This window comes from Musca domestica, unplaced genomic scaffold (genome assembly GCF_030504385.1).
Source record: "Musca domestica strain aabys unplaced genomic scaffold, Musca_domestica.polishedcontigs.V.1.1 38, whole genome shotgun sequence".
Classification (NCBI taxonomy): domain Eukaryota; kingdom Metazoa; phylum Arthropoda; class Insecta; order Diptera; family Muscidae; genus Musca; species Musca domestica.
In genome coordinates, this window is record NW_026712324.1 from 4,563,570 (window position 1) to 4,577,807 (window position 14,238).

A 14,238-nucleotide genomic window follows, 5' to 3' on the forward strand; every position below is an offset into this window, starting at 1 on the left:
CTGGAGGTCTTCTATGGCCTATAGAAGAGCTGGAGGTCTTCTATGGCCTATAGAAGAGCTGGAGGTCTTCTATGGTCTATAGAAGAGCTGGAGGTCTTCTATAGTCTATAGAAAAATTGGAGGTCTTCTATAGTCTATAGAAAACCTGGAGGTCTTCTATAGTCTATAGAAAACCTGGAGATCTTATACGGTCTATAGAAGAGCTGGAGGTCTTCTATGGTCTATAGAAGAGCTGGAGGTATTCTATGGTCTATAGAAGAGCTGGAGGTCTTCTATGGTCTATTAGAAGAGCTGGAGGTCTTCTATTGTCTATTAGAAGAGCTGGAGGTCTTCTATGGTCTATAGAAGAGCTGGAGGTCTTCTATGGTCTATTAGAAGAGCTGGAGGTCTTCTATGGTCTATTAGAAGAGCTGGAGGTCTTCTATGGTCTATTAGAAGAGCTGGAGGTCTTCTATGGTCTATTAGAAAAGCTGGAGGTCTTCTATGGTCTATTAGAAGAGCTGGAGGTCTTCTATGGTCTATTAGAAGAGCTGGAGGTCTTCTATGGTCTAATTGAAAAGCTGGAGGTATTCTATGGTCTATTGGAAGAGCTGGAGGTTTTCTATGTTCTATTAGAAGAGCTGGAGGTCTTCTATGTTCTATTAGAAGAACTGGAGGTCTTCTATGGTGTATTAGAAGAGCTGGAGATCTTCTATGGTCTATAGAAGAGCTGGAGGTCTTCTATGGTCTATAGAAGAGCTGGAGGTCTTCTATGGTCTATAGATGAGCTGGAGGTCTTCTATGGTCTATAGATGAGCTGGAGGTCTTCTATGGTCTATAGATGAGCTGGAGGTCTTCTATGGTCTATAGATGAGCTGGAGGTCTTCTATGGTCTATAGATGAGCTGGAGGTCTTCTATGGTCTATAGATGAGCTGGAGGTCTTCTATGGTCTATAGAAGAGCTGGTGGTCTTCTATGGTCTATAGAAGAGCTGGAGGTCTTCTATGCTCTATAGAAGAGCTGAAGTTTTTCTATGGTCTATAGAAGAGCTGGAGGTCGTCTATGGTCTATAGAAGAGCTCTGGAGGTCTTCTATGGTCTATAGAAGAGCTCTGGAGGTCTTCTATGGTCTATAGAAGAGCTCTGGAGGTCTTCTATGGTCTATAGAAGAGCTGGAGGTCTTCTATGGTCTATAGAAGAGCTCTGGAGGTCTTCTATGGTCTATAGAAGAGCTCTGGAGGTCTTCTATGGTCTATAGAAGAGCTCTGGAGGTCTTCTATGGTCTATAGAAGAGCTCTGGAGGTCTGCTATGGTCTATAGAAGAGCACTGGAGGTCTTCTATAGTCTATAGAAGAGCTTTGGAGGTCTTCTATGGTCTATAGAAGAGCTGGAGGTCTTCTATGGTCTATAGAAGAGCTGGAGGTCTTCTAGGGTCTATAGAAGAGCTGGAGGTTTTCTATGGTCTATAGAAGAGCTCTGGAGGTCTCTTATGGTCTATAGAAGAGCTTTGGAGGTCTTATGGTCTATAGAAGAGCTGGAGATCTTCTATGGTCTATAGAAGAGCTGGAGATCTTCTATGGTCTATAGAAGAGCTGGAGATCTTCTATGGTCTATAGAAGAGCTGGAGATCTTCTATGGTCTATAGAAGAGCTGGAGATCTTCTATGGTCTATGGAAGAGCTGGAGATCTTCTATGGTCTATGGAAGAGCTGGAGATCTTCTATGGTCTATGGAAGAGCTGGAGATCTTCTATGGTCTATGGAAGAGCTGGAGATCTTCTATGGTCTATAGAAGTCCTGGAGGTCTTATATGGTCTATAGAAGATTCTGGAGGTCTTCTATGGTCTATAGAAGATTCTGGAGGTCTTTTATGGTCTATAGAAGAGCTGGATGGTCTTCTATGGTCTATAGAAGAGCTGGATGGTCTTCTATGATCTCTTAAAAACTGTTGTGTCTTCTATTTTCTCTTGAAGACCTTGATTTCTTCTTTGGTTTCTAGAAGTCGTTGAGATCTTCTATGGTCTATAGCAGACTTTTTAATCGTCTATGGCCTATAAAAGACCAAAAAGTCTCCTTACTGGTCCTGTTGCTCTCTCGCTGATTCCTTATTGTTGATAGTATTTGAAATTTAATCTTTATTTTATCTCAACACTTCATCTTTAAAATTGAATCCCATAGTACATTCAAAAGACTACCTCCCTCATTGCTGATAAAAATCGCTAACATTATTATCCACCATCCATCAGCGTGTAATTAAAAAGCGATAAATGTTAAATAGAGGAGAACTCCCTGGTAGAACACTATAATACCAAAAATAAAATAACAACAAATAAAAATGTTCCCACTGAGCCATAACATTTCATCTTCGCATGGCTACTTAGCCTCCGATTGCTGCATGATGGGAGCATAAAAATGCATTACTGCTTTGGAAATAACAATTTTTTATGATTATTACTTCAGAATTTATTAAATACGCATGTACCCTCGCACACATACACACAAAGGCACGCTACCCTGGGTGTCTTCTGGAGAAGCATCTGTTTAATATCGATTTATGAGTTTTCATTTCGATATTTATGAGATGATCAGATGAGAAGTATTTGAAGATTTATTAAAGATAACCCATCCCGTCGAAGATGCTACGGAGGGAGAAGAAGTGATCAATTGTTCAGGGAGTTATTAGAAATATGCGGGCGATTTGTATCATCTCATTGTCGGCAACAACTGCAACACCAACAACAATGCATCATACCACAACCAGTTGTTCGATGCTGCTGTTGTTGTTGCAACTCTTCATCATCCGCATTCATTAAGGATGGTCTCAAGTGAAAAGTATATGCTGAGGCATAATTATTTATGGGCTCCTCCTCAGTTAAATGGGATAACACACTTCGTCTTGATTATATTGAGATTTATTACGCCAAAGCCTTTACAATTTGGAATTTGTGTGTTGAACAAACAAACATGCAAACAACGAAGGAAAACAGGAAAATAAATCAATTATCAATTTCGATATTAAACTGGAATGCGTTGCAATGTGAAGTTTCAGGAAAAATGTTCTCGAGAAAAATATTTTAAGGTCTTCCATTGGAATGAAAAGCCTCAATGGTCTTCGTTTAGTAAAAAAAAAGACTTCAGTGGTTTTCTATAGACACTGGAAGGCCCCTAGGCCTTTAATATTCAAAAGAAGACTTTAAGGTAATCTATACCGAAGAAGCCCTCAAGATCCTATATATGGGTATAAAATACTCCCCGGTCTGTTATTGTCAATAGAAGACGTAATGGTCTACCAGAGCGTATTTATAACATCCATCTCCTCTGAAACAATTAGAAAACCCTTAGGTATTCTATAATCAATTAAAGACCTCATGGTTTTCCCAAATGTTTTCTATAGCGATTAGAAGACCTCCAGATCCGCTATAGCGAATAGAATAGGATAACTTCAAGGTCTTCTGTGTTGAAGGAAAGTCTTCAAAGTTTTCTGTTGTGAATAGAAGACCACAAGCACATTCATAGGCAAAAGAATACTTAAAGTTTCTTTATTGCGAATAGAAGACCCCCAGGACTTCTTTAACTCTTGGAAGACCTTCAGATCTTATGAAGCGATTAGAAGAAATCCGGGTCGTCCGTAGCGATAAGAAAGCGTCGAGGTTCCATGTGAACATTTGAAGACCCGATCCCGAAGTCTTCTACAGAAGTTCTTTTCGTCTATGGACGTTAGAAGTCCGTTGGATCTTCTATGGAAATCAGAAGACTTTCTGGTCTTCTGTGGAGGTCAGAAAACCTTCTTATGTGAGCGTTAGACAGCTTTCAGGCTTAGAAAAACCTTAGATCTTCTATGGACGTAAGGAGTCTTCAAGATTTTCTAGAGCGAAGGGAAGATCTCAAGAACTTCTATGGACGTCACAATACCTATTGGAAGACCTCCAGATCTTCTGAAGCAATAAGAAGACATCCAGGTCATCTATAGCGATTAGAAAGCGTCGAGATTCTATGTGAAAATTTGAAGACCACGAAGTCTTCTACAGAAGTTCAGATCGTTCATGCACGTTAAAATACCTTTAGGTCTTCTATGGAGTTCAGAAGGACTTCAATTCTTCTATGATTATCAGAAGACTTTCAGGTCTTCTATGGACGTAAGAAAATATTCTCTTACGCATGTTAAGTAGCCTTCAGGTTAAAAAAAAAAAACTTTAGTTCTTCTGTGGACTTATGAGACCTCAAGATATTCTAGAGCGAAGAGAAGATCTCAAGAACTTCTATAAACGACAGAATACCTTGTTTTAAGGACTTTAAAAGTCCTTTAAGTCCACTATAGACTTTTAAAGACCTTCAAGTCATCTATGGATATTAGAAGACTTTCAGGTCTTCTTTGGACATTAGAACGTGTTCAGATGTTCCACGCACATTAGAAGACCATCAGATCTCCTGAGGACGTTAGAACACCCTAATGTCCTCTATGGAAATTAGAACACCTTAATGTCATCTATGGACGTTAGAAGGCCTTCAGGTCTCCTGTGGACGCTAGAACACTTCTGTGGACGTTAGAACGCCTTAATGTCCGCTATTGACGTTAGAAGGCCTTCAGGTCTTCTATGGACGTTAGAAGGTCTTCAGGTCTTCTATAGACGTTAAAATCGCTGAAGAGCTTCAAAGGACGTAAGAAGGCCACGCCCAATATAAAGGTACCTTTTAGCTACATTTTTCAATGCTATCATCTGAAAAACCACAAAAGAAATTATTTCAAAGTACTTTACACCCTGGAAGAGAATTGTTATATAGGTCCACGATATCGAATAGCCCCCATACAACGGTACCCCCCGATATTCGATATTTTGATGATTTTAGAGACACCGGAATTGTTTCAAATTTCATATTTGAAGTTCCTAATGGTTACTATAGCCTGTGCCAGAAAATTGTCTATGCAATACCTAACGGCACCTCCCTGTATTGGGAATTTTGATGATTTTAGCGACATTATTCACCGGAATTGTTTCAAATTTCATTTTTGGAGTTCGATATTCGGTATTTTGATGATTTTAGCGACGTTATTCACCGGAATAGTTTTAAATTTGTTATTTGAAGTTAGTAATGGATACTACAGCCTATGACAGAAATTTGTCTGTGCAGTTCCACGTCTTCGTATAGCCCCCATATAACGGTACCTCCCGATATTCAGTATTTTGATGATTTTAGCGAATTTATTCACCGTAATTGTTTCAAATTTGGTATTTGAAGTCCATAATTGATACTACAACCAAAGACAGAAAATTGTCTGTGCAGGTCCACGTCTTCGATATTCGGTATTTTAATGATTTTATGGACATTTTTTCACCAAAATTGTTTCAAATTTGGTATTTGAAGTTCGTAATGGGTACTACAGCCTATAACAGAAAATTGTCTGTGTAGGTCCACGTCTTCGTATAGACCCCATATAACGGTACCTCCCTATATTCGGTATTTTGATGATTTTAGCGAATTTATTCACCGGAATTGTTTCAAATTTGGTATTTAAAGTTCGTAATGGGTACTACAGCCTAAGACAGAAATTTGTCTGTGCAGGTCCACCTCTTCGTAAAGCCCCCATATAACGGTACCTCCCGATATTCGGTATTTTAATGATTTTAGGGACAGTTTTCATCAGAATTATTTCAAATTTGATATTTGAAGTTCGTAATGGATACTACAGCCTACGACTGAAAATTGTCTGTACAGGTCCTCGTCTTCGTATAGCCCCCATATAACGGTACCTCCCGATATTCGGTATTTTGATTTTATCGACATTATAACCGATTTCTTTTTAAGTTTCGTATTTGAATATTGTAATGGCTTATGACAAATGTTACCTACGCAGGTTCATGTCGTCGTATAGACCCTAATATAATAGCTACACTCGGTATTTTTAAGATTTTAAGAGAATTTTTAACGGATTTTTTTGTTTTTGAGAATTGGAAAATTCATTCCAAATGGTGGAGGGTATTCAAAGTTTGGCCCGGCCGAACTTACAGCTTTTTTACTTGTTAAAAAGTAGGATTTTAATTGTTGGTTGGATTTTTTCAGAATTTTGCATATTTCAAGTTTTAAGGTCGCTGATACGCCAGTAGCTGTTAAAAAAGAGCTATGAATTTTTTAACCCAATTTCCAATCTTGTCGGGTAATTTACAAATTGAATATTAGCATATTAACATATTTATCTGAAATATTTTGACAAAAAAATAAAAATGGCACTCAAAAATATGGCAGCTATATCAAACTGTCATAATAATTCACATTATATTGTAATTTTAATTCTCTCGACATTTAATTTGCAAAAGCTCCTTAAATCTATAATATTTTTAATGTTTGTTTTCCTTCCTTTGCCAAAAGTCTCTTTTAACCCAGTGGCAGCTAAACTAAAAATACTAAACAATTTATACTATATAATCATTTTGATATATCCGATCTTAGTATGTTTTCCTTGCTTCTTTTTTCATGCATTATAATACATTTTGTATCTTGTAAATGAGAATCGCTCTTCATCGAGTGGCAGCTAAGTCAAAATCAAATATATCATTCCTATGATATAATTATTTTAAATATATTGGTTTAATTTACAATGCTTGATTTTAATTTTTAATATTTTAATATATTTCGTGTCTTGTAAATAAGAATCGTACTTATTCGAGTGGCAGCTAACGCAAAAATTATTGTATCATTCATATTATGTCATCGTTTTAAATAGGTCTACTTTTAGTGTGTAATGTTTATTCCTATTTTTAATATTTCAATATTTTTCGATAAAAAAAAAATTGCTCTTAATCGTGTGGCAGCTAAACCAAAAGCTTCTGTAGCGTTTCTACAATGGTACCCTATTAAATCTTTCTACATTTTATAAGCAGTAGATTCTCAAATGTCCTATACTACAAAGCATTTCCGTGCTTCCACCTAAAACGCACTCTCCAGCGTGTGGCAGCTAAAGCAATATTATAATGGATTTTGTGTCTTGTAAATAAGAATCGCACTTATTCGTGTGGTAGCTAATGCAAAAATTATTGTAGTACTCATATTATGTTATCGTTTTAAATAGGTCTACATTAATGGATTACGTTTTGGTCTATTTTTAGTATATCACTAATTTTCGATAAAAATTTGGTCTCAATCGTGTGGCAGCTAAACCAAAACCTATTGTAGCGTCCTTATTATGGTTCAATTTTAAATCATTTGGCATTAAATGTGCAATGGTTTCTCAAATTTCATAAACTACAAAGAATTTCCTTGATTTCACTTAAAAATCGCCCTGGAGCGAGTGGCAGCTAAACCAAAACTACTATTCTCTCGATGATATGGCATAAATACAACGATTTCTTTAAGATTTTTTAATGTTTCAATGAATTTTTTTTTGTCTCCCATCCAAACCCTGTAGACCAGTGTTCGTTTCCACGAATTAGAGATAAGACAATTTAAATCAATACAAATAAAACCTCTAGTCATCAGACAATTGAGAAGACAACAAATTTAGATCAGTAGCCAAGACGTCACTATCACGAAAACATTGAACATCGGCAGAAAGAAAAAAAAAGCGAAACGTTTGTGTCACACTATGAGAAAAATTGTCGGTCTTGTGGCCTTCGCATGGAGATTTCTCCTACTGTCTTCGATTTATGGGCCATTTAACACGGCAGCCCAGAGCGGTGTATCGTTTGATGAACGACGTCTCCAGCAAATTTCCCAAAGCATGAATCCAAAACTGAAGATGTGTGGTGATTTCTACAGCTATGCCTGTGAAAATTGGCAGGGTCCGGAATTAATTAAAATTTTGGAGGAGAAAATTCAGGGGGACACCTTGGAGATACTTGAGCAGTTGTATCGGGCAAGTGAACCGAAATTTCTACGGGAATTATATCAATACTATGAGGCCTATAAGGAGGTGGAAAATCCCCAACCAATGGAGTATTTGAAATGGTTGAGGGTCTATGAAAATATGGAATGGTCGTTAATGGAAAATAAAACCCTGAGCGGGGAGAAGCCATGGAAATGGAATGTGGATTGGTTGGAGCTGTTGGCAAAGTTACGGCAATTTGGTTTCAATGACCTATTCTTTCAAGAGGATGTTATCCAGAGTAAGGAGGATCCTTATAAAGGCGTTGTGGAGCTGAAGATCCCAGATCTGTCATATTTATATGATTTTGAACAACAGGTTTATATTTTGGGGGATTTGATAGATGAAAGTTTGGTGGAATCATTGGCTGAGTTCCAGGCGGATTTATCGAAAATTACCCTGGAATTGGTACACTCGGAGGAGAGTGATGATTTCAATTATCGTTATTTAGATATGGCAAGCTCTAGTCGGGTTGAGGGCAAACTGGTGGCCCTCAAAGATCTCTATATGCCCTGGCTAAATAAATATTTGCAGCTGATTTTGCAACAAACCACCCTGGATCCCAACATGCAAATTCAGGTGCAAAGTGTGAAATATTTAAAGAGAATCTACAGCTTCCTCAGCAAATATGACAATCAAATGCTTTGTGATTACATACAAATAAAATTCCTCATATTTCTCATGAAGGATGATCGGATCCATTATAAAATGGATGCGGTGAATAATATTAGGAAAAATTTCCCCATAATTCTGCAATGGATCCATGGACGCATACACAAGGAGCTGCCAAGGGATGTGGGGGTTGTACAAAGACTTTTCAGCAATTTGAAGGAAAATTTCAAAAAGGTTCTCCAATCCAAGGCCTCCACTTTACCCAGCTCCCTTTTGGAACACATGATGGCAAAATTAAATACCTTGGAGTTGGTGGTGCTCGATAAATCCCCCATGGAATTGGAATTCTATTATGGTTCATTATCTTTCCTCAGCACTGAGTACTATGGCAATCGCCTGCGTTTGAATCGTTTTAAATTCCAAAAACAACACTCGAAATTGCATAAAGTTTATCCCAGGAACTCCTTGGAATATTTGGATTTCCGGCCAAGTGGTGGCGATAAAAGGGATTATCCCTATCCATTGCCATTATTATATCCTCGTTTAAATATCATTTCCCTACCCCTAACCCTGCTGCAGGAACCATTTTATCAAACCAATATGGGGGAACTTTTCTCATATAGTTCGCTGGGATATTTGCTGGCCCATGAACTTACCAAAGCCTTTGATTCGCAGCATTTGAAAATTGATGCCCAAGGCATTGAACATACCATCCTGCCTGGTCGTAAACCCAAATCCGCCGAAGATACAGAAGATGATGACGAAGATGATTTTTCCAAAGATCCTGTCATTGATGATTTGGCTGGTTTGAATCTTGCCTACACAACCTTCGCCCGAGATCATGCTGTGATCTTGCCTCAGGTTGTCACATTGCCCAACAAAGTTGCTCTATCCATGGAAAAGGTGTTCTTCCTGAATTATGCCCAATTATATTGCTCTTCATTTTGTGGTTTCCATCCCATGGCCGATTTCCATAGCTATGATGCCTGTGCCCGAGTCAATACACCCGTGAGACATTCGGTGGTATTTCGACAGGCATTCAGTTGTGGTGCCTTGTCCGAGGAGGATGTAGCGGAGTTTGCATTGTTGCCGAAACCTAAAGGGGATATGCGTTAGTATTAATTGGAATATTTCAATATTGTTTTGAAATTGTTAATTTGAATTAGAATAATAAAGATTTTCAATCAAAAAACGTGGATTTTTTTACCCTCTTAATAATCTCCACCATTTGGAAGGAACTTGAAATTTTTCAAAAAAAACTTCCGGAAACTTAAATGCAAACTGTTATATGGAGACTATACGAAAACATGCCGAGTATTGGTAGGTACCGTCATATGGGGGCTATACGAAGGCGTGGACCTGCATACATAAATTTTTGTTATAGGCTGTAGCACCCATTACGAACTTCAAATACGAGATTTGAAATAATTCCGGTAAATAATGTCGCAAAATTCATGAAAATACCGAATATCGAGAGGTACCGTTATATAGGGGCTATACGAAGACATGGACCTGCTTACGAAATTTTTTGCCATAGGCTGTAGTACCCATTACGAACTTTAAGTACGAAATTTGTTACTATTCCAGTGAATAATGTCGCACAAATCATAAAAATGCCGAGTATTGGGAGGTACCGTCATATGGGGGCTATACGAAGACGTGGACCGGCAGACATAAATTTTTGTCATAGGCGGTAGCACCTTTTAAGAACTTCAAATACGAAATTTGAAACGATTCCGGTAAATAATGTTGGTGAAATCATCAAAATACCGAATATCGGGAGCTACCGTTATATGGGGGCTATACGAAGACGTGGACCGGCATACATAAATTTTTGTCATAGGCTGTAGTACCCATTAAGATCTTTGAATGCGAAATTTGAAATAATTCCGGTGAATAATGTTGCTGAAATCATGAAAATACCGAATATCGGGAGGTAGCGTTATATGGGGGTTACACGAAGACGTGGACCTGCATACAAAAATGTTTGTCATAGGCTGTAGTACCCATTACGAACTTTAAATATGAAGTGTGAAATAATTCCGGTAAATACTGTCGCTAAAAGCATGAAAATACCGAATATCGGAAGGTACCGTTTAATGGGGGCTATACGAAAACGTGGACCGACATGACTTATTTACGAACTTAACCTACCTACTGGTAAACTATGCATGTATGCAAAATTTTAGCCTTCTATCTCAATTCGTTCGAAAGATATCGTGATTACAACAGACAGACGGGCAGACAGATAGGCGGACATTGCCAGATCGCCTTTGAATTTTACGTTGATCCAGAATATATATACTTTGTAGGGTCTATTATAAATATTTCGAGGAGTTACAAACGGAATGACAAAGTTTATATACCCTCCATAGAATGGTGGAGGATATAAAAAAACAAGAAACATGTATCGGCGTTTTGACATTGGGAGGTAATCAAAATTGGGCGGGGAAATTCTAAAGTCCAGATTTGTAATTATTACGTTTAAATATTTTTGTAAAACTTGATCGTAACAGAAAAAATTCGTTGCTGGATATCTGGATGTCTTGCCATAGAAGAGCTGGGTGTCTTTCCGTAGAAGAGCTGGAGGAATTCTGATAGAAGAGCTGAAGGTGCAATGTCCAAGAAGAACTTAGGTTAGGTTATGTTAAAGGACGCGCAAGTACCATATGGCAACCGCTTCACTCGGAGACCTGCGGGTCCATTGGAAAAGGAAGGAGTGGTTGATAGAAGGGGGTGAAGATAGGAGATAGAGTTGTAGAGTGTGATCTACGGCTGAGGAATTTGCCGTGTCGTCTTTAGCCACATGAATCTTCTGGCTAATTGAAGGATTACTATAGGGTCAGTTTTAGAAAAAGAAGACAGATCATGTGACACTAGTTCTCCCACCAGCCTGTGTCTCACATTAATGAGTGCTGGGCAGTGTCAGAGCAAGTGTTCGACTGTCTCGATTTCTTCTTTATCTTGACAGATCCTACAGTAGTCAATGTCGTCGCTGTCCCATTTCAAGGTCATTGCCCTCACCTTACATTGACCCACCACAAGCTTTAGATCAGGTTTCGACAATAACAGTAGCGACTTTGTTATCTTCTCTGAGAGTGTGGGCCAGATTCCTTTGGAGATGGTGTAACCCATTCCGTCTTCTTTCCAAAAAGAGCTGAAGGTCTTCTCTCCAAGAACAGAGGGGAATGTCTTATCGGAAGCAAAAGGTCCCCCTCGAAGAAGATATGAAGATCTTACCATAGAAGAGCTGAGGTCTTGGAAATGAATGAATCTTCTCACAAAAGAGCAATGGAAAACTTTATAGAATATCAGTTGGTCATCTCGCAAAGACTATAGAAGTCCTAAACAAAATCCCCTATATCCCTCTTACTTTAATATTCTAAATTTGCCAAAAATTGTTTTCTTCCTTCTCTCCGCTCCTAGATATGTTATCTTCAATACAAAATGTCTCTACAAGTCTAATATTTTGCTATATCTTTCGTAGTCTCATCGGGAGGTAAACAAAATCGGGCCGGGCTGTTCCAAAGACCAAGCCCAGATTTGTTATTTATCGTTTCAATCTTTCTATAAACTTGATCTAAACCCAAAATTTGTTTCTTTCTTTTCAGGTAAGTGAATATTTTCAATAAACGATATTTATTAAAACACTTATGGTAAGTCGAAAAGTATGTATCCATAAGATGTATCTGGTAGAAATTGAAGACAATTTATTAAAAACTGTAATTTCGAAACTATCATTCTTAAATATAAAATAAAAATTTACTTACATTTTTTTGCGATAAATAAATTTTTCGAAAAAGGATTTCCATATTCACAAATGCGTTTCCCATTGTCTTCTGTGCCTTGTCTTGACGAACTCAAAAAAAATCTATTGCAAAAAATCTAAAATTGTACTGTTATGTCGTTGTTTGGTCTCAAGTGGCAAATAATATGACGCCACATAAAGAAATCCAATGGCAAATAACGCAACACATTTGCACAAAAAAAGATAAAATCTCGACTCGGAAGGAGGAGAAGGAAGGCACTTGGTTGCGAGAGTGCTAACCAAAGTTTTCATATTAGCTAAAGAAACCACACTTTTACCGAAATGAGCATCAATATTATTCCACTTTAAACTTTTGCTAACATCCTCGCCAACTCTTTCGAGCTCTTTCATCATTGCCAGTGATTCAACAGAAAACTAGCTATACTCTGTCCAGAAAGAGCTACGTATCCACATCCAACCAACCAATATAGTGTGAATAGCAACAGAACAACTGTCGATGATCTTGTTCCCTGAATTTTTCCTATTTGTTTTTCTTTTCGCATGGCTAAGGAGGAAAAGCTGAAGACTTGGCCAAGAAATTCTGCCACTAAATACATATATTTTGGTTTAGAATATTTTGTTTGCGCCACAATTACAAATGGAGTGGTGGTATTATCATCGAGTCACACTAGCGAAGCTGGCAACATGCATGTCTGCAATATATGGATGCGGTTCTCTGAACATGTGGTATAACATGTGAACAACTCCATTACGTTATTGATCTTCAAAAATGGTCTAATGTTAAAGTTACGTTATTCTGGGTATCCATTACACATATTACCTAGACGTCATTTGTTGTTTACTCTACCTCTCCTCTACCATGGACGTAGATATAAAAATAGTGGAAACGAATGATACTTGTAGTCTTAAGGTCTTCTGTTGGCATTAGAAAGCAAAAGCCAGCCAGGGAATTCTAATTCTGAAAGTTTTTTTTGAACAGTAGAAGACCTCAACATCTTCTGCAGACAGGGGAAAAAAGTATATGTTCTATATAAGCAATGAAAGCTATGCGGAACTCAAGATCTTTTAAGAGGTTGGTTTCTTCTCATGGGACCTTATAGCAAACCTTGAAGTCTTCTTAAAGCAGACCTTGAGGTCTTCTGAAAGTTTTCTCCTATAAACCGGCATCCCTTCACCTAGAAGAGCTTTAGGTCTTCTCCGAGAAGAGCTGGAGATCTTCTCCGAGAAAAGCTGGAGGTCTTCTCCGAGAAGAGCTGGAGGTCTTCTCCGAGAAGAGCTGGAGGTCTTCTCACAGAAGAGCTGGAGGTCTTCTCACAGAAGAGATGTAGGTCTTCTCAGAGAAGAGCTGTAGGTCTTATCAGACAAGAGCTGAAGGTCTTCTCAGAAGAGCTGAAGATCTACTCAGAAAAGCTGAAGGTCTTCTCACAGAAGAGCTGGAGGTCTTCTCACAGTAGAGCTGGAGGTCATCTCACAGAAGAGCTGGAGGTCTTCTCTCCAGGAAGAGCTGGAGGTCTTTTCCGAGAAGAGCTGGAGGTCTTCTCACAGAAGAGCTGGAGGTCTTCTCCGAGAAGAGCTGGAGTCTTCTCACAGAAGAGCTGGAGGTCTTCTCACAGAAGAGCTGGAGGTCTTCTCACAGAAGAGCTGGAGGTCGTCTCACAGATGAGCTGGAGGTCGTCTCACAGAAGAGCTGGATGTCTTCTCTCCAGGAAGAGCTGGAGGTCTTCTCTCCAGGAAGAGCTGGAGGTCTTCTCTCCAGGAAGAGCTGGAGGTATTCTCTCCCGGAAGAACTGGAGGTCTTCTCTCCAGGAAGAGCTGGAGGTCTTCTCTCCAGGAAGAGCTGGAGGTCTTCTCTCCAGGAAGAGCTGGAGGTCTTCTCTCCAGGAAGAGCTGGAGGTCTTCTCTCCAGGAATATTTAGAGGTCTTCTCTCCAGGAAGAGCTGGAGGTCTTCTCTCCAGGAAGAGCTGGAGATCTTCTCAGAGAAGAGCTGTAGGTCTTCTCAGAGAAGAGCTGTAGGTCTTTTCA

The 14,238-nt window shown here is 38.7% G+C and overlaps 1 protein-coding gene across 1 annotated transcript; it reads left to right on the forward strand.

Annotated features, from left to right (window-relative positions):
* The first annotated feature begins 7,482 nt into the window (after positions 1 to 7,482).
* LOC101890784 (endothelin-converting enzyme homolog) lies at positions 7,483 to 9,618 on the forward strand. Its single transcript, XM_011296076.3, has one exon. The coding sequence runs from the start codon at positions 7,556 to 7,558 to the stop codon at positions 9,560 to 9,562; it is 2,007 nt and encodes a 668-aa protein (XP_011294378.3). The 5' UTR covers positions 7,483 to 7,555; the 3' UTR covers positions 9,563 to 9,618.
* The last annotated feature ends 4,620 nt before the right edge of the window (positions 9,619 to 14,238 follow it).

Excerpts from the sequence above, each read along its gene's own strand:
- LOC101890784 (XM_011296076.3), top strand. The coding sequence starts at position 7,556 with ATGAGAAAAATTGTCGGTCTTGTGGCCTTCGCATGGAGATTTCTCCTA.